Source organism: Trichosurus vulpecula, chromosome 2 (assembly GCF_011100635.1).
Source record: "Trichosurus vulpecula isolate mTriVul1 chromosome 2, mTriVul1.pri, whole genome shotgun sequence".
Lineage (NCBI taxonomy): Eukaryota > Metazoa > Chordata > Mammalia > Diprotodontia > Phalangeridae > Trichosurus > Trichosurus vulpecula.
The window spans coordinates 270,567,180-270,593,894 of NC_050574.1; the positions used below are offsets into that span (position 1 = coordinate 270,567,180).

The 26,715-nt window shown below is 46.0% G+C and overlaps 1 protein-coding gene across 1 annotated transcript in view; it reads left to right on the forward strand.

Moving 5' to 3' along the window:
- Positions 1–7,141: 7,141 nt before the first annotated feature.
- The window catches only part of NECTIN1 (nectin cell adhesion molecule 1), a 97,271-nt gene continuing 77,697 nt past the window's right edge, over positions 7,142–26,715 (forward strand). Inside the window, exon 1 of the mRNA XM_036744557.1 lies at positions 7,142–7,921. Within this exon, the coding sequence (XP_036600452.1) occupies positions 7,843–7,921 (79 nt within the window). The 5' untranslated portion in view covers positions 7,142–7,842. The remainder of the gene's footprint in view (positions 7,922–26,715) is intronic.

Here is a 26,715-nt window from a genome sequence, read left to right on the forward strand (position 1 = left end):
GACATCACGAACATGGAGGATCTTTGAACCGTTGTTGTCATTCTTCAGTTGTGTCCTACTCTTCCTGACCCCATTTAGGGTTTTCCTTGGCAAAATGACTGGAGTGTTTTGCCATGTCCTTCTCCAGCTCATTTTGCAGTTGAGGAAACTGAGGCAGACAGGCTTAAGTGACTTGACCAGGGTCTGAGGCTGAATTTGAACTCAGGTCCTCCTGACTCCAGACCCAGCACTCTTATCTACCATACCACCTAGCTGCCCCAAAGTGGCAATACTGGAGTTTAATAATAATAGCTAGGATTTACACAGTGCTTTAAAGTTTGCAGAGCTTTGCTTACACAGATTTGCTCTTTACAACAACTTTGGGAGGAAGGTGTTATTATCACCCCCATTTTATAATTGAAGAAACTTGAAACAAACAGAAATTAAGTGACTCGTCCAAAGTCATATAGCTAGTAAGTGTCTGAGACTAGATTTGAACTCGGACCTTCCAGACTCCAGGCCCACTGCACCACCTAGCTGCCCCCTATGTTGGGTATGAATGAATGAATGAATGAATGAATGAATGAATGAATGATGTGTATTTATTAAGTGTTTATTATGCTCTAAACACTGAACTAATTGGTGGGGATACAACTAGAAAGGTAGAACAGTCTCTGTTCTCAAGGAACTTATTTTCTACACATATAGCAAGGTTCGGCTATAGAATTCATGACAAAGCTGAAGAAATCCTTTGGGGTCAGTGGTGGCACTGGTGATAAGACCTGATCATCAGGGTTTTTTTGAATGTTTATTTTTATTTATTTTTTAAAATTAAATTTTATTTTTAAAAATAAAAATCCACCTTCTCTTCCTCTGATCTCCTGGCCCCTCACTCCCTACTAAGAAAACAAGAAAAACAAAACCCCTACTACAAATATGCATGGTCTAGCAAAACAAATTTCTACATGGCCAGATCATCTTCAGTCTTAACAGAAAGACTGGTGACTTCCTGCTCATCTGTGTAATATGTAAGTAGCCCCAACCCTAGTAGATGGGATAGAAGATAAGGCCCTGGCCCAAGATCACAGGTGAGTGGACCTGAGGGTCAGAGTGGAACAGGGAAAAATTCTGGGTTCCTTTCCAAGGAGGTAAGAATGGAGAATCAGCATCCAACCAAAAGTGGAAGTGACAAAGGGGTATTGGCAGGAAAGTTGAGGGGAAGGAATCTCCAGGGCCCTTGCACTGCACCCAGTACCCCATCTGAGTAGTAGGTGGGCTGGGGAAGGGACAAGAGCAGAGAAAATCAGTTGTCATATAATTATAGCAATGAGTCTTGCATTGTCTAGCATTTTAGACTATGCATGATACTAACATCATCCATGAGCACAGATTATAGAATCATAAACATTCAGAACTGGAAGTGCCTTTAGAGGTCATCTGGTTGGTTCAACCTTGTATCTGCTAGAAGAATGCCCTGTGCAGCATCTCTGACAGATGGTCATCCTGTCTCTGCTTGAAAACTTCCATTGCAGGGGAGCTAATCAAAGGCTGATTGTAGTATTGGTTGCTTTGTGTCCTATGCTATCCCCTAAAAATAAACCCTTTTCCTTGGCCTCCCTGCTGCTCTAAACAAATTCAGTCCCTCTCATTCCTGATTATTTGCTTGGCTCTGACACCTACTCTTCTCTCCAACACAGGGGGATACTTTGAGGAAAGGGGATGTGGGTGGAGAAATTTGAATGTCTTCCCCCTTTGGTTCTTCATTATAGAAATTCCCCTTCCCTTTCACCTTGTCTCCATTCCATCAATTCCAAGCTGGCTAGAGACTGATCTTTATACAATTCTCTCCCTTCCTCTTGGCCCTAGTTCACTGCGTCATGTCTACCCTTGACAAGGACTCAATTCAATATATCATTACTACTGTTTGGTTTTGTGTAGGCCCTATCCAACCTACAGTGGTACCTACAGTTCTGGTGCTCTCCAGTTATTTCCATAATGGAAGCTTAGTTGATTGGTTTATCCAGAGAATTTCTCTTCTGGATTGGTTTTCGGACTTGCTTGCCCAAATGCAGAAGGCTGGTTTCCATGATCTTTGGATGTCTCTTCTAGATGAAGGATCCTGTATCCATCTTGTATCCAATCCTGTATGTATGGTAGGACTTATTCTTCTAGCAAGACAACAAGGGCATAGGCTGAGTGAAGCTGAGTGAGAGTCAACTGTAGCCTTGTAGGCATTAGGAATGTAATAGGATTTAGAGCTGGAAGCAAACCTTGGCATCTACCCTCTTCTTTTAAAGATAAGATTGGAGAAGTATCTTATTCAAGAGCCCCTAGATGATAACTAACCAAGATGATGTCTTGAATCTGGTCTCTCTGACTCCAAATACAGTGCTCCTCCCCTTGTACCATCCTGGTACAACCCAGTAGATGGAAAGGCCTGCAGATCCAGGGAAAAGCCATCTGGGCTTAGCAAAACTCAGTGACAGTGAGCCTTTGCAGAGATCCCCTGGAAGAATAACAGTAATTAAAGGTTGCTGAGCACTTTGAAATACAGGTGTATTATCATCATCACAATAGCTAGGAGCATGATGATAACAATAATTAGGTAACTGCCATAGTATCCCTAACTATACCTCTCTGCCCCACCCCCATGCCCAGGACTGCCAGGATTGGCTGGCCCTCATGGGTTGGGGCAGAGACTGTGCCACAGTGCAGTTCAGTCAAACTTCATAAAATTTCCTCTACTTAAAGAATAACAGATTTAGAACTTGAAAGGATCTTAGAGGGAATCCAGTCAATTCTCTCATTTTTCAGATGAGATGGGTGAAGCTTCAGTAGTAAATAGCAGAAGTAGGATTTGAATATAGGTCCTCTAACTCCAAATAGAGGTTTTTAGTTTTGCTTTTTGTGTTTTTGTTTTGGTTTTGGTTTTGCCATTGCACCATGGATTTCCAACTCTCTAGGGATGTGTGTTGTGTGTTCGGGACTGCCACCTTTCACCAACCTCTAATCATTCTTTATCCATGTGCTCTTTGGGAAATCTTCAGAAATTTATAATGATACTGTTTCCTGAAGAGAAATTAGTTTGATGAGCCAATTACTAAGTAATGCTAGGGGTAGGGTAACTCTGGGCCTCCTCCAAAGTCAGAAGCTCTTTTAGTTGCTGGCTTGAAGTCTCAGATGCTAGGATCATCTTTTCTTCAGAACCTAGGACTTGATAAAAGCTCTGCCCTGTCCCCTACCACCGACTTTGGGAGCTCTGGAAAGAGGCTTTGAAGCCATGGCCCACGGGACCAACTGGAAACAGCTGGTATCCCATCCCACCTCATCCCTGGACAGACAGGTGAGATGAGCCGAGATCCTCCAAATTCTCCTTGGGTTCTTGTCCTGAAAAGCATAGAATCTGCAGATTTGGAAGGGACCATAGGATTCATCTAGAAACTCTAGAGCAACTTCCTTCCCAACTCAGGAATGCCTTCTGCTGATAGCATCTCTGGAGGATGCACAAAGGTGTTGAAAAGATAGTCCCTGGCCTCAAGGAGCTTACTATCTAATCTGTGAGACAACATGCAAACAAAAATATTTAAAGGAGAAATAGGAACTAATTAACAGAGGGGAGGTGATGGAATTAACAGGCCTTGGGAAAGACTTTCTGTAGGAGATGGGATTTTAGTTGAGGTTTAAGCAGTTGTATTCACCCACTCCTTCTCTGAAGAAGTCTAATGGTGACAAATGTTCTTTTTGGAGGAAAGATCCTACTTTTGCCTTTGAAGATTAGCTCTACAATCACCTTCCCAGGGCGACTCCTCAAATATCAGAAGGTAGAAATCACATCATAGTCTTTTTACCCCAAACTAAACATTTTTCTCCCTTCAAACATTGACCCAAGTGATGACTGTGTACTGGACAGAGAACTTGACTTGGAATCAGAAGGCCTGGCATCTCTTCCCTAGATGGTACTATTTAATTGGGGGATCACGGGGGGGGGGGGGGGGGGGCGCCGCGGTGGAAACAAACTAAACTCTGAGCCTCAGTTTCTTCGTCTGTAAAATGGAGAAAATAACACTAGAACTAGCTGTAAGAGATGGGAGGAGGAGTTTTGTTTCCACAGAACTAAAGGTGTACTTCCCTCCCCTCTCCCACCCCAGCTTTAGCAGAAATCAGGCCTCAAGGTCAGTCAGGTGAGAGGTCAGAGGCTTGTACGCATGTGCATGCTTTTTGAGAAGGCAGTCAGGGGAATTAGAGAGGCCAAACCTACTTGAACCAGTTCAAGCTTATCTAGGGTTTGGTCTTGGTCAAGAATCCAGGCCAAGTGATTTGTATAATTTGCATATGTTAAAGAGGGAAAGTAGGGAAGTAAAAGAATGTAGTTTAATCCTAAACTAAGACAAGGAAAATCTAATTAACTTTACTTTTGCTTCTGTATCCTTATTATCCTATCTATATAAACTGTATAACCTAGGAAAACTATGTAAAAAATAAGGATTGTAAAGTAACCATAAATCTAGCAGGAGTGGAGGGAATGGTTACCCTGTGCTGCTGCAGCTGTAGTAGTGTGAGTGTTCCGGTGAGCACTATACCGGCTTTCTTGAAGAACGTAAAAAAATGCCTTTCTCTCCCAAACCTGGTCTTGAGTTCTTTGGGTGAGAATGGGCAAATCACATGGATCCTCCTGAAGTGAAGTGAAGCAAAGCAAAGCAAAGTAAAGCAATAGGCATTGGAAGCTCCTCCTAGGCTTACTCCTGGATCTTGCCTTGGGGTGTCCTGTGATCACCACTTTGTTGTTAAGAGAGTTACCACTCCTGATTCCCTTGGGGAACCCTGTGATCTGCACACCCTTCTTAAGAGGACATCACTTGGGACTTCTGGCCCTGTCTCCGGAGCCTTGTGATCTTACTGCCCTTCTAAAGGGGCCATCACTTGTGTCTTCCTTAGGGTCTAACACCTAGGAGGCCCTGTGATCTCCACAGATAAAGGGGGGGGCTACCACTTAGTCTTCCTCTTGGAGTCCTGTGGCCTGTACAGCCTTCCCTAGGGATTATCACAGGGTTCTTCCTTAGGATTTTGGCCCTGCCTAGGAAGTCCTGTGATCCCCAAAGCCGCGTTTTCTCACAATTTGGGGAAGTCCGGTGATCCCCAAAACCACGTTTTTCACACTAGCTACCCCACTGGGTTGTCAAGAGCTAAGCATTATATAAATGCAAGCTATTATTATGATGATGTCTCACCTCTTCTAGCCACAGTTTGACTTGATCTACCTAAACTCAGGCCATCCCACTGGTATTCTACAGGAGGATCATTTACAAGGCATCTGCCATTATATGAGAGGGTGCGTATATAGATGATTGAGCATGTAAATATTAGTGTGTGGGCATGTAAGCAGAGTTGGGACTATGAAGCACCTTAGTGTGGGGCAGGGGTGGGGAACCTTTGGCCTCAAGGCCATATTCGGCCCTCTAGGTCCTCAAGTGTGGCCCTTTGATTGAATCTAAACTTCACAGAACAAATCCCCTTAATAAAAGGATTTGTTCTGTAAAACTTGGACTCAATCAAAAGGCTGCATCCAAGTACCTAAAAGGTCTCGAGGCTGAAGGCTCCCCACCCCGAGAGGAAAAAAGGGTGGAAATACTTAGAGTGCCAAGAGCTCCAGGCCTGGAGTAATGAAGACAAGTTTAAATCTGGTCTCAGGTACTTACTAGCTGTGTGACCCTGGGCAAGTCATTTAATCCTGTTTGCCTCACTTTCCTCATCTGTAAAATGTGCTTGAGAAGGAAATGGCAAACCACTCCAGTATCTTTGCCAAGAAAACCCCCAATGGGGGTCTCGAAGAGTTGTACTGAACAACAAGTGGGGAAAAGAACACTTGGAAATGGAATGGGAAGACCAGGTTTTTTCAGTCCTGGTTTTGCTACTTACTACTTGTGTGACCTTAAGCAAGTCACTTTCTCTACACTTTGCTCATTTGTAAAATAAGGGAATTGGACGAGTGGACTGCTAAGGCCCTTTTTAGTTCTGTATTCTCTGGAATTTATACTCAAAACACCAAAGGAAATCTTAGAGGTCAAAAGACCAGAGCAACCCTGATCTAGATCATCGCCCCTCCCCTTCCCCTTTCCTTTCTGTTGAGGGGAAGAATTTGCATTTTATCAAAAGCAAGCCTCATCCCCTTCAGGCCCCATTTTGGAGACTGGACCAGGGCAAAATGAGCTTAGTCTAGTTTTCCTATGACCGGCACAGACAACTCTGCCCTCTTTGGTTGCAACTGGGGAGCCTAGTCTCCTTTAATTCCTGGAGATCTAGGGGGGTGGGGGGGTGGGGGAACCGCAGCATGAAGAGAGAGCTTCAGGCTGCTGGGATAGAAATGTCTGTTGGGTTCGGCCCCCTTGGAAAAGTGCCCAATTCACCAGGATGTGGCATGGGTATGAAACGGGAGGGTAGTGGGGAGTTCCTGTTGGGGACACTCTCCGGGTGGGCCACTTTAACAAGGAAATTCCCTCAGTCAGAGTAAGGAGAAGAGGGAGGGAATGGCCAAGAAGGGAGAGTTTCCCTTCCATTCCCAAAGGGAAAAGAACGTTGTAACCACACTGGCGATTGGGGAAGACTAGGTTCAGTTTCTGAAAAGGGTTCCCAGATGAGAGGTGATAAGGAGGAAATCTAGAAAAGAAACGCTAGTGCTTTGCTCTCCAGTCTCACCTGTCAACCACAGAGCCTCCCACCCAGGTTCAGGATTCCTCATCCTCGGCCCCCAGACCAGAAGCTATTAATCCGGTCTAGAATCCAAGAGCCCTTCCTCTCTTTCCCCATCTGCCCCCTCCCCCCCTCGGCAGCCAAAGCCTCCTTCTGCTCTGACCACTAGAGGCCACTACTTCCCTTCGCCAGTAATGCCGGAGGGAGGCTCCCCTTTTGGCCCTTCCCCTGGCAAAAAGCTACCTAAACGGGCAACCCCCCCACCCCAACCACAAGGGTGGACCTGGTAGTGACCCCAGTCACCCTCTCACTGCAGCCGGACCTTTGGCCTTCCTCCCTTGGATCGCGCGGTCCAGGCTGCCCGAGGCCTGGTCAGGCTCCTAGGGGGCCAGGAGGGGGTTAAAGCTAACCCCTCCTCCTCCCGTCTGACATCACTGGAAGAGGGTGAGAGGCTGGGAGCTGTGTGTGAGAAAGAGAGAGTGTGTGTTCGTGCTGGATGTGGGCTACATTGTTGCAGCTCGCGGGAGGAAGGCGGAGAGGGAAAGACAGAGAGGGAAGGAGGGGGACTCTCTCCTTTCGGATGCTGCGAGAAGCCCTCGAGGTAGTCCAGTCACCTCGCAGCGCTGTAGGATCCTGGGCCCCGGATCCCGCCTGGAGCCCACTCTCGGAGGACCCCGGCCAGCCATGGATGCCTGCAACTTGGAGCGAACGGGGACTGTTTGATTGATTGTGCCGAGCACCCCCCCTTCGCTCCCAGAGACCCCGAAGATCAGGGGGCAGCCTGCGCTTGGGCTCCGGGAGCCAGAGGAGCCCAGAGCTGCGCGGGGCGGGGGGGAGGGGGTTCCCTCCTGCCCCAGCCGGGGGCTGCGTGGAAGAGAAGGGAGAGAAGGGCGGGGAGGGGCGGAAGAGGGAAAGGAGAAGACCGGGCATGACTCGTTTAACTTGCGGCGGGCATCTGCCGAGGCTCTGAGCCGGCTGCCCTGGGGGGCCGGTTTGTGCCTGCGACCTGGGCACCCCAGCTGTACCCGATCCCGAGTTGACACACTGCGGCGAGTTGACCTGGATACTCGGAGTGCCGACCACCCAATATCGATCCCAGTTCGTCTTTGGGGATCGTTTCGGGAGAGGGAGGGGAGCTCTCCTCGGACCCCCTCTCCCAGGACCTACAGCCCCCCAATGGCTCGGATGGGGCATGCGGTCGTCTCTGGCTGCTGGTGGGCTTTCGCTCTTAGCTTGGCCACTCTCTTCATTCCAGGTAAGCGGTTTTCTTCTTTTCACCCTCGTCCCTCCCAGGCTCACACCCTCGGCGAGGCTAGGCGCTGGGTGGCTGGACTGCAGGCGCCTGATTTGTGGGCAAGGAGGGACCAGAAAAGTTGAATCGTGGTTTAGATAAGGTTTGGGGGTGGAAGAAGGGAACGAGACTGAAGCTTTGAGAAACCCAGGCAGACCTGCTGGGAGCTGGTGAAATGCAGGTTTCTCCGTGGGAAAGCAAGCACTTTCTTGCGGAAGGTTTTTTTTTTTAATAATAATATGTAATCGCGTTCTATTTATTTAATAACCAGCTCTCTGCTCTGGAAGCAGTTTGGAAACACTACGTGTTACATAAATGCAAAATAATCACCGTAATTACCTTCTCGGGGTACCGATACAACAACCCCTCCGGGGAAGGTGTCAGTCTCAGAGCTGGTGGGCTGAGGGTTTGGGAAATGGCTTACGGCGGGAAAGCGTTCTTGCCTGATATCTTTTCTCCCTGAAATGGGTTTCAGAGACTGGGGCTCCCCTTAAACCTCTGTGCACTAGGTCTTCTGCTCCTGCAGCAATAGGTGGACGAGTCCGAGAAAGATTACTTCTCACCTGCGGCTTTCTAGTGAGCCTCGGTTAGGAGTCCGGGGGGTGGGAGGGGGTGGGGATTGAATCCTTGGGGGAGACGTGTGGAGTGGGTCCTGGAACTGAATTCACCCTTTCCCTAAGTCCCTCCCCAGCTCAAGAAGGTCTTCTCTGAGGAGGTGCTCATTCTTCCTGTAGTCTCGCTGGCTGGTGGCTGCGTGACCCACTTTTCCATTCATCCCCCGGGAGTGCCCCCGCCCGTCCCAGGGTGTGGGCCTGTCGGCAACCATGGGGTTAACCAAAGCCCAGAGTCCGGGAGAACCAACAAAAGGTGGCTCGCATTTGCCCATTCAGATACGGAGAGGGAAGAGGGAAGGCAGGGACAGGCTGGGGTGTATTGTGCTGGGAAATGAACTGGAAAATACGTTTGGGAGGCAAATCTAATGTTCTTAACCCCTTGAAGCACACTGTCTCTTTGCCCCCTTGGGGGCTACCAACCTTTAGCAAGAGGCCAGAAGGCAGCGTGCATACTACGTGGCCAGGAAGATGAAATAAGAGCACCATCACCCCAATGAAATGAAATCACCCAATGAAATAATATTTGTAAAGCACTTAACACTACCTGGCACAAATTAGAAGCTTAATAAATGCTTATTTCTCTCCCCCCCTCTTCCCCCTACTATGTGTGTGTGCTGGGGGGGGGAGGGGGCGTCCTGTGTGAAACACGTGATCTTCACCTTAGAATCTGGAGGTATAAGTACAAAGACCCTTTTTGTATTGGGATAAGAAGGGAAGTATTGGTTATCTTGCTGGGCTGCCAGTGAGTGTCTGGGTGCAAGTAGTGAGTGCCACAGACCCAGCAGGGGGCATAGGAGCCGGGTTGTCCAGGAGAGGCCAAACCTGCCTTGGAAGGAAGGTGGGTGGGGAGCACTGGGGAGAAAGGTAGAAAATCATAGGGAGAGGTTTATCTAATAGGCTTGGCAAAGAATGTGGAGGAAGCTAGCACTGCAGTAATGTTTAGCTGCCCCATCTCTGGTCTCTGTTCTTAGTAGTGCCGAGGCAACTGGAATAGACCACCAATTCAGTAAGTGGGTTGGTCTACCCTATTCCTACAGTGGCACTGTCCACTTCAGATGGACATCAGCATCTTTTCTTCAGGACCCAGAACTTGATAAAAGCTCTGCCCTGTCCCCTACCTCCCCCCCCCCACCCATTTTGGGGGCTCTGGAAAGAGGCTTTGAAGCCGTGGGCCATGGGACCAACTGCAAACACCTGGTACCTATTGTCTATAAGCCTTGGATCCTTTAATTCTTCCATTCCCACCACCCCCAAAAATCTGTAGGAAGGAGGGCAGCGGTCTGCCTAGGGCACCAGGAATTAACACCCCTGGCTGTGGAAAGGACGGAGGCCAGGAAGCTTTTGGGGACTGGGAAACAGCCTCCTCCCCCTCTCATTGTTGTCTTATTCTTCCCTTCAGTGTGATGCCCTGGGGCCCCATTCCTCCTGGGGCTGGGGACTGACTCAGCTGTGTGCCAGCCCCCTCTGGGGAAGGGACACAGACACTTGGTGCCCTGAGCACAAGTGCTCAATATGAATCCTACTCCAGAGTGAGAAAGAAGGGAACCTCGGCACCGACTGGCACTAAGTGCTTTTCCATTGACCAATTGATGGAGGTATTGAATGGTCAGAGGCTGAGTTTTGTGGACTAAACCTTAGGTTTCTCTAGCTTTTTTCCTCCTGAGATTTCTCAGCACTCTTACAGATCCTATTGGCTTATTCTTGCCAGCAGCTTAAGAGGGAGGGAAGAGCAGGGAATGATACCTTCCTATGGAACAAAAGACCAGAGAGGTTAAGCAACTTAGCCAAGGTCACACAGCCTTTCTTTCCATCCAACAGTCCTTTTTGCTAGGAGCCAGGGCTGCTTTCTATCTGTCTTTCCTCTGGGGGAGCCAGTCTCGCCGGCCCTACTGCTCTTTTTCAGGTTCTCTCTGGGCTATGGCAGGGAGCCGAGAGGCTGTTGAGGAGAGGAGCCTAGTTGGGGAGGGGGGAGTAGAGAGAAGCGGAGCCCCCGGAGTGTGCGTGGGGGCCCCTGACTTTGAAATGCTCCCCATCTGGTTGTTGAAGTATAAACAGAAATATGTTTTCGGCAACACAGACTTTGTCACTCAGGGCAGTGAAATCCTGGATTCTCTCTGCTTCCTGGGATTGAAATCTATTATTACCACTCACCGTTACTTAGAGTGTGTCAGAAACTGGATTAGAGCATGGGGCAGTGGGGAGTTGGGAAGAAGTGGGAGAGTGTCCCGCATATATACACCCCACCCTTCTTAATTGGTTTCCCTAATCCTTTTGTCGTCAAAGGGAAAACACACATCCTAAAACATACACACTACCCTGTGAATTGGTTTGAAGACTTGTTGTGGCCACAACTGGAATGCCCCTTAACTACAGCCTTGGCAAATATCTGGTGTGGCTGCTACCTATGAAAATTGCAATATTGGTTTTTTTTTCATTCCTCTTTCCCTCTCATATACAGTAGTGTGTGTATCACAGTCAGTACCATTACGAAAACACCAAACTCTGCCAACCCGAGATTTCTTTGGATGCTTGCTAGCTGGAATTAGAATGATGCTTACCTGGTAAGAGACAGAGCCACTGAAAATAACTTAGGGCAGGTTTCTCCTTTCCAAAAGCCAAGAAGAAAATGGGCATGGGGAGTACAGGGGTGAGCGAAGGGAGATAAGGAGGAAGGGAAGAGGAAGGTATTACATCAGAGGCTAAGTAGAGCTGAGCCAAGCTCTGAGGCAAGTGTCTAACATCCACGTCTATATGTGGGGAGAGGGAAATTGAGGGGGTTGTCTGAGAGAATGTCTACATCCCTGTATTTCTCTAAAGAGACTAAATGGGTCCATTAGGGAAATCTGCGTTGTAGGTCTAGTTCCCTTATGAATCACTTTTTTTTTTTTTGCACAGAAAAAAAATCTACAATAAACTGGCCATTGGCTTTTCTTGACCTCCTTCGCCACCACCCCCTATCCAAGCCCAGTTCCCTGGAGGGGATAGGCTCTGGAAGTGTAGGTGGCTTTGAGCACGTGTCTCACCACTGTTGAACACAAGCCCTGCTTGGGGGATGGACTGTGTTGGGGTCGGGAGAGCCATAAGAATGGCTTTGAATGTGTTAGCGGCTGTTTCTCAGCCTCCGGTGGGAACATCCACCAGAGCCGTGGTGGTAGCTTTGATTTGCTAATTTTTATTTCCTGTTTCATTTGATGAATTCAGCTGCTCGCACCTCTTGTGGTGGGGGTGGGGTGGCATGGAGGAAAAGTCCTTTTCACTTTCATTGCTTTTTTAGCCTCTCCCTATTGGGGGACCTTAGCTTACAGAGGAATACAGACTGTTACCTCTGAGATAAAATATATCTTACCACCATGTAGACTGTGTAGTGTGAGTGCTCATACAGGTGGGCCTGGGACTTTCTGTGTTCAGGGCTCTCCATGTAGAGGGCCAGGTCTATAGGTCAACATGCAAATGGGAGAAGGGGAGCGGTTGTAGGAAGGAAGGAGTATTTATATGTCTACATATGTGTGCAACTACTAGTTTGCAGATTACGATTGCACTATTGATTCTGAGTCCAAAATCTATTTCTCTGGGTCTATTTGAATGTGTCTACACGAGCAGTACAACTGTTTATCTGTATGCATATCATATATGTATATGTATATTGCACTTTGGGCCTACGTGTAGGCCTATTTTCCTCCGTTTATTTAAAATGAAAGGTTGAGCCAAGTAATCTTTAGGGTTCTTTTGTGGTTCTAATATTCTGTCAAATCTGGCCACATTTAATCTAGTCATTAAGAATGGGGGAAGGGAAGAAGAGGATATAGGGCAATATGCTAAGTGCTTTGCAAATATTATCTCATTTAATCCTCACAACAACCCTGCAAGGTTGGTGCTATTATCCCCACTTTAGAGTCGAGAGAACTGAGGCAAACAGGTTATGTGACCTGCCGGGAGTCTCACACAGGTAAGCGTCTGAGGCCAGGCCCATTGCTCTGTCTACTGCACCATCTAGTTGTCCTCACAATGGGAAGTTCAGGAATCTGAGAAGCCTGGAACCCTGGGTCCTCCTCTGATCTTTAACATGAATTCAGATTTGTTAGATTCGCTTCACCCACTTAATGATATGCCTATGGTTTTAGGAGAACTCTTGGAGAGATTTTTTTCCCTCACCCATGTACCCTTTGCCCTTTCCATCTCCTCTCTCTGTCTGGGGAATTTAGCTCAATAAATATATATTATTTAAGTGCTTACAATATGCAAGGCTCTCTGCTATTATTCCAGATGCAAAGATGAAAAGTTCCTGCCCTCAAAAAAAGACACAAGAATTGCAGTAACACATATGCAAGTAGAAATGATTCAGGGTAGAGGGGTCTAATATATACAGGGACTGTAAGAAATACAAGGAAGGCAACAGCACTTTCAACTGACTTGATAGGGCACTGGCCCTGGAGTCAGGAGGACCTGAGTTCAAATCAAGCCTCAGATACTTGATACCTGTGTGACCCTGGGCAAGCCACTTAACCTGAATTGCCTCAAAAAAAAAAAAGGCTTAGTGGAAGGACCACATTCATTCAACACCCATTAAATATCAAATATAGATACTATGTAAATCTATAGTATAGATAGCAAGATACTATGCTAGGTGCTGAGGCTATGAAGATATTTTTATGTAATTCCCTGCTCTCAACATATTCTACCAGGGTTATAACACATACCCAGGGAAGTCAGTGCACCACATTTTGAGGTGAGAGATTAGGAAGATCTAGTAGGTGATGGAAGGAAGGAAGCCTGAGGCTTTTTAAGGTAGGGCTGAGAGATGACACTCCAGGGATGGGGCACAGCTTATACAAAAGCTTGGGGGTGAGAAGTAGACTGAAATATAGGGAAAACAAGGTAGGAGTCAGACTGGAATGTGAAGTTCATTCCAAGCATTAGTTATGGCTGGAAGGCAAAAGATCTTCTCCCACATTGTCCCCTTCTCTGAGGTTAAAATTGTGTCCATCCTTGCCTAGGTTTTTTCCCTGTGAGTTGTCTTGATCCCTGAATTTCTGGGAGGGGCATTCCGAAGTGTTTTCTTCATTTGTTATCTTTGCATTGGCCTGTCTTCCTTGGAGGGAGAGAGTGTGGGATTTAGGAGAGGGAAATGGGAATATCTACTACTCATTTAATAGCTAATCCCAGTGGGGACCTCAATCAATCTTGGGCATCTCTGAAGGGTCTGCGTGTTGGTGTCAGTGACACATGCTTAGCAGCATTACACAAAGGAAAATAGGACTTAGAGTTAAAACGAGCCACAGCTTTTCACAGATGAGGAAGCGGGATGGTGCATTGGAGAGTGTTATCTGACTTCAAATCTCTTCTTTCTCTGTGGCTTGTTACTGCAATGATTTTGGTCAAGTGCCTTAATTTCTCTGGATTTTATTGTCTTGTCTGTAAATCAAATGAGTTGGACTGGGTATCCTCTATGTTCCTTCCAACCTTTAAATCTATGATCCTAAACTGAGGAGGGCCCCAAAAAAGGAGTGATTTGCCCAAGGTTACATTTCTGCATCTGTCTTCCCTGATGGAGTATAAGGTCCTGGAGGGCAAAAAGCCCCTTTGAATCCACTTTTCTCGGTGTGGCACTTAGTAAGTAAGTGCTTAATAAATGCCTGTGAATTGATTTAAATTGCTGAGTCAGCATTTGAATGCAGGTTCTTCTAATTCCAAACTTTCTATTGCCCCAAACATTTTCATGCTAATGCTGAGTGCCGGAAGGGACCCTGGGAACTCTTCGGATGTGGGGGGGCTCAGGTGGAGGACTGCTCACCTGGGCCTCTGGTCATCAGATAGGGCAGTACCAGACCTAGCCACATTTTGAGGAGTGTTTTCCTCCTTGGGCTGCAGCCTTCCTCCTATTGAGCAGCAGATGGATTGGCTGAGGACACAGGTAACTGGAGATCTAGGTTGGAATCACCTTTCAACTGGGATTCCCTCCCCTCCCCCATTCCCCAAGCTGGAGATAACGCACTTTTGTCTTGTTAATGCTTTAAGCCTGGGCTTGGGTGGTATACCTCTGGCTGGGGTAGGGGGAGGGAGAATGGAGCTGGGGAGACATAGCAGAAATCCCACCAAGCCTTGACACCCTTCCTGAGCTTTTAATAGCTCTCTGGGAGAAGACCAGCTGTTTTTGCCTTTGGCCTGGGTCAGACAGACTGCTTTGGGTATAATGGGAAGTTTGCCCAGTTGTCTATATACAAACTCTATCTACAGTATTTTCCCAATGACGACAATAATAATAACAATTAAAATTTGTATAGCATTTTTAAGGTTGACAAAGATACTTTTTATTGAAACAATGTTGTGCGATATGCAGGGCAAGTATTATTATGGCCACTTTACAGATGAGAAAACTGAGGTGTAGAGAAATTAAGTGACTTCTCTCATTATCATATAGTTCATAAATATTGGGATTTGAAGCCAAATTCTCTTCTTCTGGTCCTGTGGTCTTTCCATTATCCCATACTGCCTATCCAAGGGGGTATGCAATGTCCTGGGCCCCCGGGTAATCTGCTTAGTAGGGGAAATGCTTGGCCTGCTTTGGAAAGAACATTCCACCCTGACCTTAGAGCCGGAAACTACAAACCAGAGCAATTTTCCTTAAGCACAGGTCTGATCACATGACTCCCCTAACTCAACTAACTCCAGTGGCTTCCTATTGCCTTTAGGATAAAAATATGAATTCCTCTATTTTTAAAACCCTTCACAACCTGGCCCTGACTATCTTTTCAGCCTCATTGGAAATGACTTCTCTTCCCATACTCTGTGATCTGGCCAACCTTATCCTCTCTTTTTGCTTCATTCCATTTCCCCTTGACAGGAGATGAGAGAGCCCTTTGCCTCCTTTCCTCTCCAATGCCTGGAATTCTCTACTTTCTTACCTCCACCTCATAGAGTTTTTCTCTTTGAAGATGCAGCTCAAGGACCATCTTCTAAAAGACTTTCCTGATCCTCTCCAATTGCTAGTGCCCATCTTCCCAAACCACTTTTTACATGTTTGTATTTATTAATTTTATATTTATGATACATATATATATATATATTTTACATGTACTTGTCTTCCTCATTAAAATGTCAGCCCATTTCTATGAGGAATCATTTCTCTCTTTATACTTGGATCCCTGGTCCCTATAGATGGTAGATGCTTAATACTGGAAACACTTGCTAATTGGTTGATGATCGCCCCTTCTCACCCTGTTGTGATTGCAGGGAGCAGACATACTTGACATCTCTCTCTCTGATGAGGCCCTGGATCTGGTCTTCTTTTTGCTAACTTTTTGGTCAATGGCTACTTTGGTTCTATTGGAAGCAGGAAGATGAGCCCCTTCTTTTCTTCGAACTAGAACACTTATCAAACCATCCTCAAATAAAGGACACAGGAGTCTCCCACCTCTTATTGAGGCCTTCTGATGTAAAGAAGATGTAAAGAAGTCCAAGAATAGCTTGGAGAACCATCTCCTCTCCTCTCTCCAAAAGCTGCCCCCTCCCTCTGCCTGGAAATGGTGTTTGTAGCAATAGTTCTTGGAGGGAGATTCAGATGTCTTCAGGTATCATCCTTACACAGGTATTGGCATCTGAATAGCCTGATGGTCAAATTCTACCCCAGGAAGAGGTATGACCAAACCTTTGTTCTGTACCATTTAATTGAGGAGCCTTTTGGTGTTCCCATCTTCTCTTGCTGGCTCCCTGCCCAGTTGGGGCATCATTGGCCATCTGGGGCCCTTTCCCCAAGAGCAGTCAGGAGCTTAAAGGGAAGCCTTGGGATCCAGCCTTGGTCTTAGAGATTTCAAGTAGGACAGTAACAAATGTTTGCAGAAGTCATCTTGCCCATTTCCTGGCCTCTGATCCAGATCTAGACATGGATGGATCAAAGGCATAAATAGTGGAGGGGATTGGGAGAGCAGGTAGTTCTCCCAAAAGCTACCCCTTCTTTGTAACTCACAGCTTTCCCTCTTAGAAAGTCTTCCTTTTTTTTTTCCTGTGATTCTTTCCCTTTGTAGTCTGAGACCATTTTTCTGTGGAGTGAAGGAAGCCTAGAGAATCAGGGTGAGAAAAAGAAAGGTGAAGAAAAAAAGCCCAGGGTAAACCAAACATGAGTTTACAGTGTCCAATGGAATCACGTTTGTAATAGCATCTCACATTTGTGCTCTCCTTCAAATAACCCTGGGAGATAGGTAAGTAACTGTAAATGGCCGCTATCACTGTGCAGCACAAGAGAATGGATCTCAAAGGGTGAGTTAAGGATGACCCCAGAAAGAGTCCTCTCTAGGCTGTATTCCAGACCTTCTTTAACATGCCATAGAATTCAATCTGGAAGCTCACTCCACCCTTAGATACACATGGGAAATATTTTGTCCCTATAGGCTCCCCCTCCAGTTCCTCCTGGAATCTCTATTTCAAGGAGGATGCCCATGTCTTCATTCCTTTCCAAACTGCACTCTCAACTTTGACTTTTCTCTGCCATGTCCTTATGCAGGGTACTGTCATCTCTTCCCCCTTTTCAGCTTCCTTTTATTTATTGTTTTCCAGGAATAGAATGTAAGCTCTTTGGGGGCAGGCAGGGACTGCCTTTCTGCTTCTATTTGTATCCTACCATTTAGCACAGTGCCTGGCACATAATGAGAGCTTAATAAGCACTTGTTGACTTGATTAACTAATAAGATCGTCGATTTAGAGCTGGAGTTGAATCAGAGGTCACCTAGTCCAACTCCACTTTACAGATGAAAAAACTGAAACTCAGAGGCTCATAAAAGTGATCATCAGAGCAGGATTTGAACCCAAGTCCTCTGGCTCCATATCTGGTGCATGCTCATTGAGACCCACTTAACTTTTGGTGTAGAAGCACAAACAGGCAGGTCTGAAGTATCAGGAAAGCAGAGATCTGCAGTGGAAACTAAAAACATTCTCAAGTTGTTCAGTGATCTTAAAGATTTGGGAGTTCCATCCAGTGAGAAAGACTGCCACTTATCGATGCCTGCTCATCCTAAGGGACGTTTGTTCATTTTCTTCCAAAAATTTGCCACTTGCAGTCTAACCAATATTGGGGGAAGGAGGGGAACTTCCTGACATTGCAAAACAAATACTAGTCATCTTAACTCATCTTCATATTGCATTTTAAAGTCTGCAAAGCACTTTACAAAGATTATCTTATTTGAATCTTGATTAAAAAAAAACCCTTGGGAAGTACCTGTTATTCTCCCGATTTTACAGATGAGAAAAATGAGGCTCGATGATTGAGTCTCTGGGATTCAGTAAAGTGAGGTTGGACTAAGTGGCCTCTGTGATTCACTCCAGTTCTAAATCAATTAAGTTACTCACCCAGGGTCATATACAGTTTCAGAAATTGGATTTGAACCCAGGTCTTCCTGACTCTATGTCCAACACTTGATCCACCAAAAGGGGGAATGAGAGATGAGAGAGTTAATTCTTAGACTGAAGAGTTCGTCTGCATGAAGATGAAATCTGGAAAACACAGAGCCTCTCCTCGGTCCCCTGCCCCCACACCCTCTTTCCTCCCCTGTGCTGCCCCGATTTTTCCCGGTTTATGAGGAGTCTCATTACCCAGCCAAAGACAATAAACCCGCCCGGCCATTCCAGCCCCGGATCTCATTAGAGGACATTAGTTCCGCTGGCTGGTGGCTCCAGTAGGTCCACAGCTGCCAGGCAGAGCACACAGACAGCAGGGCAGGAGGGAGGGGGGAAGTGGTACAGTAGCATTGGCCACAGGCTCAAGAGACAACTCTGATGAACTTTAGCTCGATGGGAGCATATAATAAGAAGTCTTAGAGTCATAGAATTCAAGAGGTAGAAGGGATCCTAGACATCCTCCATCCTCAGTTCTAGAATACCCTAATGAATGTTCTTCTAACTGCTTTAACGCCCCTGCCTCCCCGCCCCCATACTAATATCTAGCATTTGTATAAATATTATCTCATTTTATCCTAACACCCTTGGAGGTAGGTGCTATTTTTATCCCAGAGTCAGGATTTGAACTCGGGTCTATCAGCAACTATGTATCTCTAAGTGGATCCAATCCACCCTTTAGGAGAGGTCAGGTGGCACTTTTCCATCTCGGAGCCTAAATGCCTGAATTTCCTCCCCTCCCCATCATTGACTTGTTTTTTGCGTTTATTGCATATGTACTTCTATATGTAAGGTCTCCCATATTGTCTCCCTAGAAAGAAAAAATAACTTGAGCAGCGGTGTTTAGATTTTTGTCTTTGTATCCTTGCATGGGGTCACATATAAAATATATAAAATTCTGTTTAGATTTAAAACGCTTCATAACCTGGCCCCTTTCTGCCTTACTACCATCTACATATTCTGCCCTCTAGACAACCCTCTGCTTGCTGTTCCGTTTAGAACAATTCATGAATTTTCACTGACTGTCCCGCATGCCTGGAATTCTCTTCTTTACCTCTACTTCCTGGCTTCCTTCAAGTCCAAACCAGAATCCCACATTCTGTAAGAAGACTTTCTCCCATCTTCCTTAATGGCCTAGACTGGTAGATCAGTATTTGGACACAGTGATCTCTGTAGCGTACTTCCATTAGACTGAGCACCTTGAGAGCTGGGACTGTTTTTTTACCTCTTTGTATTCTCGCTGCTTCGCATAGTGCCTGACTTATTTGTAAGCGCTTAAGAAATTTGTCTTGACTTGACTTGGCACAGTGGCTGTTTAATAATGCTTATTGGTGAATAAGTACTCATTAGGAAGTATTATCTTTGCTCCCTTCCCAGGGCTATGATGAGGAGGTGTGAAATAACCTTTGTAAAGTACTTGGAGGTCCCTTGGGAGGAACAGGTTGCCAAACACTGGGTCAGAGGGGTTTGAGGGTTTGGTGAAAAAGACAAGCTTCGTAGGGCCAGAGGTTACATAGCAACCATGCTGGAAGAAGACTCAGGTCTTAGTACTCTCACCCACACTGGTTTGGCTCTGAAAAGCTTTAAAAGACACACGCTATCAGAAGGGACTCCAAAGCTTCCTAGTGTGGCCTTGGAGAGCAGTACAAACAAACCCTACCCACCTCTCTTTACACCCACTTCCTTCCCCGGGAGTACTCAGCCCTTTGAAAATCACGGTCATGCCCCCATCTCCCCAAGGATGTCTGAGATGTCTCAGAGCCCAACAGGCCAAAATTTTCTTTGTTTTGTTTTTCTGAACAAGGTGGGGAAAAGGGACCCAGATATACAGCCTTACCTACCCAAGAAAGGCAGGGGACCTTGGCTGCAGGGAAAGAGTCACAGGAGACTAGCCAGACAGCTGGGCCAGGGCAATCAGAAGATAAGCTGCAGAAGCTGCTGCTCCCCACTCCCCACCTAGCTTTGCTTGCTCATATTCCCTAGTTTACCCTTGACTGGTACTACCTTCATGTAGAAAGGAAAATGAAACCATGAGATGAAGCTAACTAACCTGTCTGCAAGCACTTAGCTTATGGGATGGTAATGAGGTCTAAAGTCACCTCGCATCACTTGGGTCCTTTTTGCACAGGCCACAGATACAGCCTTATTGGTCATCTTGCAGATAAATACAGTTGACCACAAGGGGGACTGATGCAGCTGTAGGTGACTTGGGGCAGACTCATCCACACTACAGGAGTATAAAAGGGTGAGAAGCAGCGTCTTCATATACAAAAGGCGGCAATGTCAACCTAGAGAAAGTAAACGAGATGGACATTTTCTTCCTGGAGTCATTTTGGAATCCCCACGCTCTCTAAGTTAATTTCACTGGTTGTATTTAGATAGGAAGGAGCGTCTTGGCTGCTATTTTCCTTGTGTCCTGGGCATATCTTGGGAATATCAGTGCTGTGTGAGGGTGATGTTGCAGTATTCTTGAAGTATCTTGATAGTATGATTGCTTTGGTCCTAGCATATCCTGCCTCTATGACCGATCCCTGTATCTTGGGAGTGTTAGCATGCCACCCCTGAAGTGTAATATTGTGACCTGGAATGCAGAGAGCCCTTCATTTGTTTTTTTAATTAGATTTTTTATTTTTAGTTTACAACACTTAGTTTTACATGCTCTTGAGTTTCAAATTTGAGAGCCTTTCATTTGTAATCAGAGGACCTGAGTTCAAATTCTGAGTCTGCTAGTTACTTCCTTAGGCCAGTCAGTTAATAGCCCTGGGCCTTACTTTCCCCCTTAAGTTGAGGGAATTGGACTGGGATCATCTCCACGGTCCCTTCTGGCTCTAAATCCTATTTGTTTACTTGATATATATTTTGAATTTACTTTGGGGTATGTGTTATTTCTTTTTCTCCTCCCCTAGTAGAATGTAAACTCCTCTGAGGGCATGGACTGTTTACTTTTATTGTCTTCGTAGCCTCAGAACCTGGCCTGGTGCCTGGAATTTTATAGGTGCTTAATACATGCTTGTCATTCAAGTATATGTCACTTGGGGTCCTTCCCACCTTACTGAGTTGGAGAGATTGGAGGCTGCTACTGCTTCTATCCCAGGAGAAACAGCCTGGGAATTGTGACTAGCAGGGAGTTAGCCCTGCACTGAGGGTGAGTCCAGGGCTTAGGAAATCAAAGCTGCCAAAGCCAGCCCCAGCCCCAAGCCTCTCACCTAGTACTCACCAAAGCCAGAACCAGCAATTCCCATGGGGCAGACAGGGAACAAGAGGCCAAGAGATATGGCTAGACAGAGGCAGAGGCCTCTCCACCTCCAGGGGTGGGGAAAGGATTTAGGGTGTTCCTCTTTGCCAGATGCTTTGATCTCAAGGGATGAAAGGAGTTTGGAGGCCTCCCCCCACCCCCACTGGGTGCTAGACCCCAGGCAGTTCCAGTCTCTCCATGGGATCCCCCCACTCTCGATCCCTCCCCACAACTCACAGTTGGGAGCCTGGATTTCTCTCTCCTTAGAGAAGATGATAGAAAGCAGCAAGATTGTCATTTATTTGTCAATTATGTTAATAATTAATAGCCAACCCTCAGTGATCCATGTACAGATTATCTACTCTGTGGATTCACTGCTGCAAGTTTTTTATCCTGGCCCTTTCTCCCAGAGTGCCCTACTGTTCTGTCCATCAGTGTGTACTCAGGGAACGAAAACTCATTTGAGTATTTGCCTGCCTAATTAGGGAGGTAAATCTGCTGCGAAATAATCACCTCATATGTTCCAAAGCCAAAGAGAAATTACTTTTTAGTCTCTCTTCTGCCCTAGACTATCTGTGCTCTGTTAGCAAGGATTACTGCTTGCCCTCTGTGTCTCAGCATACACCAGAGCCTCATTACTGGCTCTCTCTAACAAAATTCTATTCTCTACTCAGGAAGTTTTGAGAAGAAAGATTGGCTCATAGCAGAGTAGTAGGCTTCAGTGACCTAAAGGGGTTAGGTTACTTGTCCAAGGTCATACCAGATCATGGCAGACTCAGGCTGGACAGGTTGCAGAGCCTATTGGCTAGAATACTGAATTTGGGGTCAAGGAACCCAGTCTGTGTCTAGCTCTGTATTTTAATGGTTGTGTAACCTTGAGCAAGTCACCTGACCACCACCACCACCACCACCACCTCCCCCCACCACCCCCTTGAGCCTGGATTTTCTCAGGTATAATCAAATGGAGTTGATAATGTTTGCATTTCCTATCTCATAGGGTTACTGTGAGCAAAGTACCATGTGAAGTAAGTAGGGTATGCTAAAGAATTGTTATGTTATGGCTAATTTCCATCAGAAAGCAGAGAGCACCTGAGAAATCAGCAGAAAACTTTTTTTTTTTTTCCGCAGGATGCGTATGTGGACACAATTTTTCTTTCCTCTTTCCCCAACTGAGACAGTGTAGCCTTTATCAGGAAGCTGCTCTGGAATGGCTGGGATTTTACTGGAGTTTCCAGATAGCTTTGGGACATAAATGGGAATACAGAGACAGGTTTTTCCCACTGTATGAATAAACTTGGAGCCTGTGGAAGTAACAATGCTTGGGATTATTTTATTTATTATCCCCACACTTCCCTCCTCCCCATCCCCAAATGTACCTTATCTGATTAGCCCATTATGGCACATCTCTGGATAATGGATGTGTTGGCGTCCAGAAAGGTGTCCAAGGCAGTTCCCATGGTCCCTTCCTGCCTGGCACTTGCTTAGATTTATGCCTCTTGTTTGTGGCACCCATAATAATCAGAGTTCCCCACTGGGCTAGAACACACTGGTAATCAGTGTGGGGTTGATGGATGGCCATTTGGGAGCTAATGAAGCGGCCCCCTCCTCTAATGTAGTTGGGCCTTGCCTGCCTGTAGCCAATGCCTGTGTTGCCCAGCCCCCTTGCTCATTCTTTGCCTCTCCCCCAGGAGTCAGATAAACTGCTCAAGGTCAACCCTAAAGATGGGGTAGAAAAGGGACAAGGTTAAGGGAGGTAGGTGTCAGCAAGGGATGTCTGGGAAGTCCGCCATGCTGTAGAAATGGCTGCAGAGGACATTCGCATGGGCCTGTGTCTGCAGCCAGGAAACCTGGGTATGAAAGACTGGCAGTGCCCTCTGGGCAGCTTCTCCCTCGATGTCCTCTGCTGTAGGAAGCTTTCCCTGATTAAACCCCACTTAGCTCTAGTTGTGCTTGCACTGTGCCCTCTGAGCTGTTTACACAGTTCATTCTAGAATAATCATTTGTACCAGTTTATAGGTTTCTTTGCAAGTGTTTTTATATCCCCTGTGTTTGTGTGCATCTGTGTATTCTGTCACCCTGCTAGATTATGAGCTTCTTGGTCCTAGGAAGCATGTTGTTTTTCCTTGTTCACTTCCCAGCATTCAGTACAGGGTGGGCGGGGTATGAGCATGATGCTGATGGACTACACACAACAGCTATGTCTACACAGCAGCCCAACTGAAGAGTCAGAATTAGGTCAACAAACCAGTTGTTTTGTCTACAGGATGCCAAACAACTGGTTTTCCAATCTATCCTTCGGCTGTTTTGGTTGTGACTATGAGTGTACCCCTACATCCCCCCCCCACACACACAACACACACAATACATGTGCTTTGCTCACTTGAGGCAGTGATAGAGTAGATAGGTCACTAATTAGGAAGGCTTGGGATTATTTCAGACACCCACTAGCCCTGTGATTTTAGGCAAGGCTTATCTCAGTTTCTTCACCTGTAACATAGGAAAAACAATTGTATGTTTTAATTCATAAGAAATAAAGAACATAAAAGCACCTGGCCAACTTTAAAGCACAAAGTGTGTTATCAAAAGTATTAATATCCCAGGATCACCTTATCTTAGACATATTGCCCCTCTACTTCCTACAGTATTCATCTCCTTTCTCCCTGTTCTTTCACCAAGGATCCCAACCTACCATTTTAAACATGATGAAACTGAGATCTAAAGATGTTAAGTGACTTGGCCAAGGCCACACCACTCTTTAGCAGGTCAAATCAGAAACGAGCAGCCATAAGGTAAGGTACTAGTGGAAAAGATTACTGAATTAGGGAATCAGCAAATGGCAGGATTAAGGACCCACTGAACCACTTATTAGTTAATGTTGCATGGACACGGCATATAATCTCCTCGTCTTGTAGAACCAAGAGAATAATGCTTCTAAGGCTTCCCTAAAGGTCTCTACAGACACCTTATGATGGTGTGAAGATAGAGGATCCTGAGTTCTTAGAGGCTACGAAAGCTGTTTCTGGCCTGACTGAGTCAGAGAGTATGGTCTGGGCAATAGGCAGACTGGGTGTCTTATTTTCAGAGGATCTGCCTGGCTAAGTGTGGAAAGGCTCATTACCACAGGGCTGTCCCACCAGGTGACACATGTTTCAGCCACAACAACTCACAAAAGCTATCTCCTAAGGCATAGAGGGGCTGAAATCCTCATGGGTGAAGGGAGTATCCACAGGATGAAGTCATTGACCCTTGAAGTATTGAAACCTGTCCTATCTCACTGTTGTGAGGAAATGCCTTTTTAATCCATGAATTACTGTATAAATCAGAGATAGGAAAAAACCCCACCCCGGTTCTTGGTGGCTCCCTCCCCCGGAGACCACCATTTTTGGAAGGATACTAGTCATGCTAGGCCTGGTCTTTCCAATTCTGCTTTTCTCTTCTGCTTGCCTGATTGTAGCATTGTACCACTGTCCCCTTCTAACATCCCCTTTCATTTCCCTCATTAGAATGTAATCTCTTTGAGGGTAGGGAATGTTTAATTTTTTTTTTGTATTTGTATCCTAGCACATAGCACTGTGCCTGGAACTTAACAAGAGAGTAATAAATGCTTTATTTAGCTATCTCTTATTAAAATTACACAGGTCTCCTGACTCTGACTCTTCATTCTATTAAAAGTAGAGTTTCTGGCCTAAATCTCCAGACTCACTTCCCTCCTGTTTTTCCCCTACTTTCTCTTTCTTTCCCCATTAGAATGCAAGTCCCTTGAGGACAAGGGCTGTTTTGTTTATGCATACTTAACCCAGTGCCTGGCACATAGTCAATATATAATAAATGCTCCTGTCTAGCTATGTTGTTATTGTTCAGTCCTATCATAAAGAAATCACGACACCATGGACCGGACTGTCCATAGGATTTTCTTGGCAAAGATACTGGAGTAGTTTGCCATTTCCTTCTCCAGTGGATTAAGACAAACAGGTTAAGTGACTTGCCCAGGATCACACAGGTAGTAAGGGTCTGAGGCAGGGTTTGAACTCAGGTCTTCCTCAATCTAAGCCCAGTGCTGTATTCACTAAGCAACCTAGCTGCCTCCTAGGCAAACAGAGGTCCATGTGACTTGCCCAAGGTCACACAACTAGTGTCTGAGGTAAGATTTGAACTCAGGTCTTACTGACTCTAGGCCTGGCGCTCTAGCCGTTGAATCATCTGGCTGCCCCATATAGCTATATAGCAAGCTATTATTAAAGTAACCCATATATCATGTCTTCACATGCTTGAGACTTAGAAATTAAGGACCAAGTCCCAGAAAACTCATCTCCTAACCCCCCCTGTTTCACAGCCCTTCTTCATCAAGAATCATATAACCTTTCCCCTCCTGGGGCCTCCAGAGAACCTGGCAGTTCAGGGACCACATGATGAGATGGGATGAGAGCAGTGGTCTGTCTGCTTACCGCCACACTAATTAATGACTGTAATGTGGCTCCTCCCTGGCAGATATATTGATCCTAGTTTTATATGGGGAAATCCCTCCAAAACAATGCTCGGAGATCCCCTAGCAAGGGCTGTGATATCCTGGGCACAGCCCTTGCGTTAGGGGGATGGTAAAGTATTGAGGGGCATGAATAGGTTGGGGCTGCAGCTTCTCCTCCACCCACACCTGGTGAAATGTCACTTCCACGTGCACTGATACCCCATTAACCCCCACCCAACCATTCTTGCCATCCAACCAAAATGTCCTTGGTCCACTGCTATGCTGGGGAGCTGTGGGGCTGGGGAATAGGTCTGGAGCCATAAGATCAACCTAGATTGAGATTTGCAATAGACCTTAGGGGTTGTCTAGTCCAACTCATTCTACATATAAGGAGAAGTAATAGAGAAAAGCAGACCGACTGCTGAATCTGCATTTTCATAGCTCTGACAGACTTCCCTCTGGTGTGAGAGCAGAAAGATATTACTATACTAATAGCTAGGATTTCATATAGCACCTGCTACAAGCCTGGCACTGTGCTTTGCAAATATCTCATTTGATCTTCACAACAATCCTGGGAAGAGGGTACTATTATATTTTGCCCATTTTACAGTTGAGGAAATTGAGGCAAACACAAATGACTTGCCCAAGGTCACACAGCCAGCTAGTAAGTATCTGAGGCTAGATTTGAAGTCATCTCTTCCTGCTTACTGTCCCAGAGCTACAAGTACTGTACCACCTAGCTGGTGGCAAGTTACTTTAGGTCAGAGTAAACTTTCTCTCACCACCTGTGCCTAGAACAGAGCTCTGAGATGCCAGAGGAGCTTTATTAGGGATGTGGTAGAGGACTAGTTGTTAAATTTTTTCGGAAAGCATTTACACCTCAGAAATTTGCAAAGGCTACAAATCTTACTGTCTTGTTGATTGTCTAGACCTAAGAAAGAGGAGGAAATGTTACTAAAGATTAAACATAAAAGTATGTTACTTACATATTTCCCCTCTTGAGAGGAAGTTGTTAAACATTTACTGGCGTACCCCTGGTAAAATGTTTGTTGAATGAATG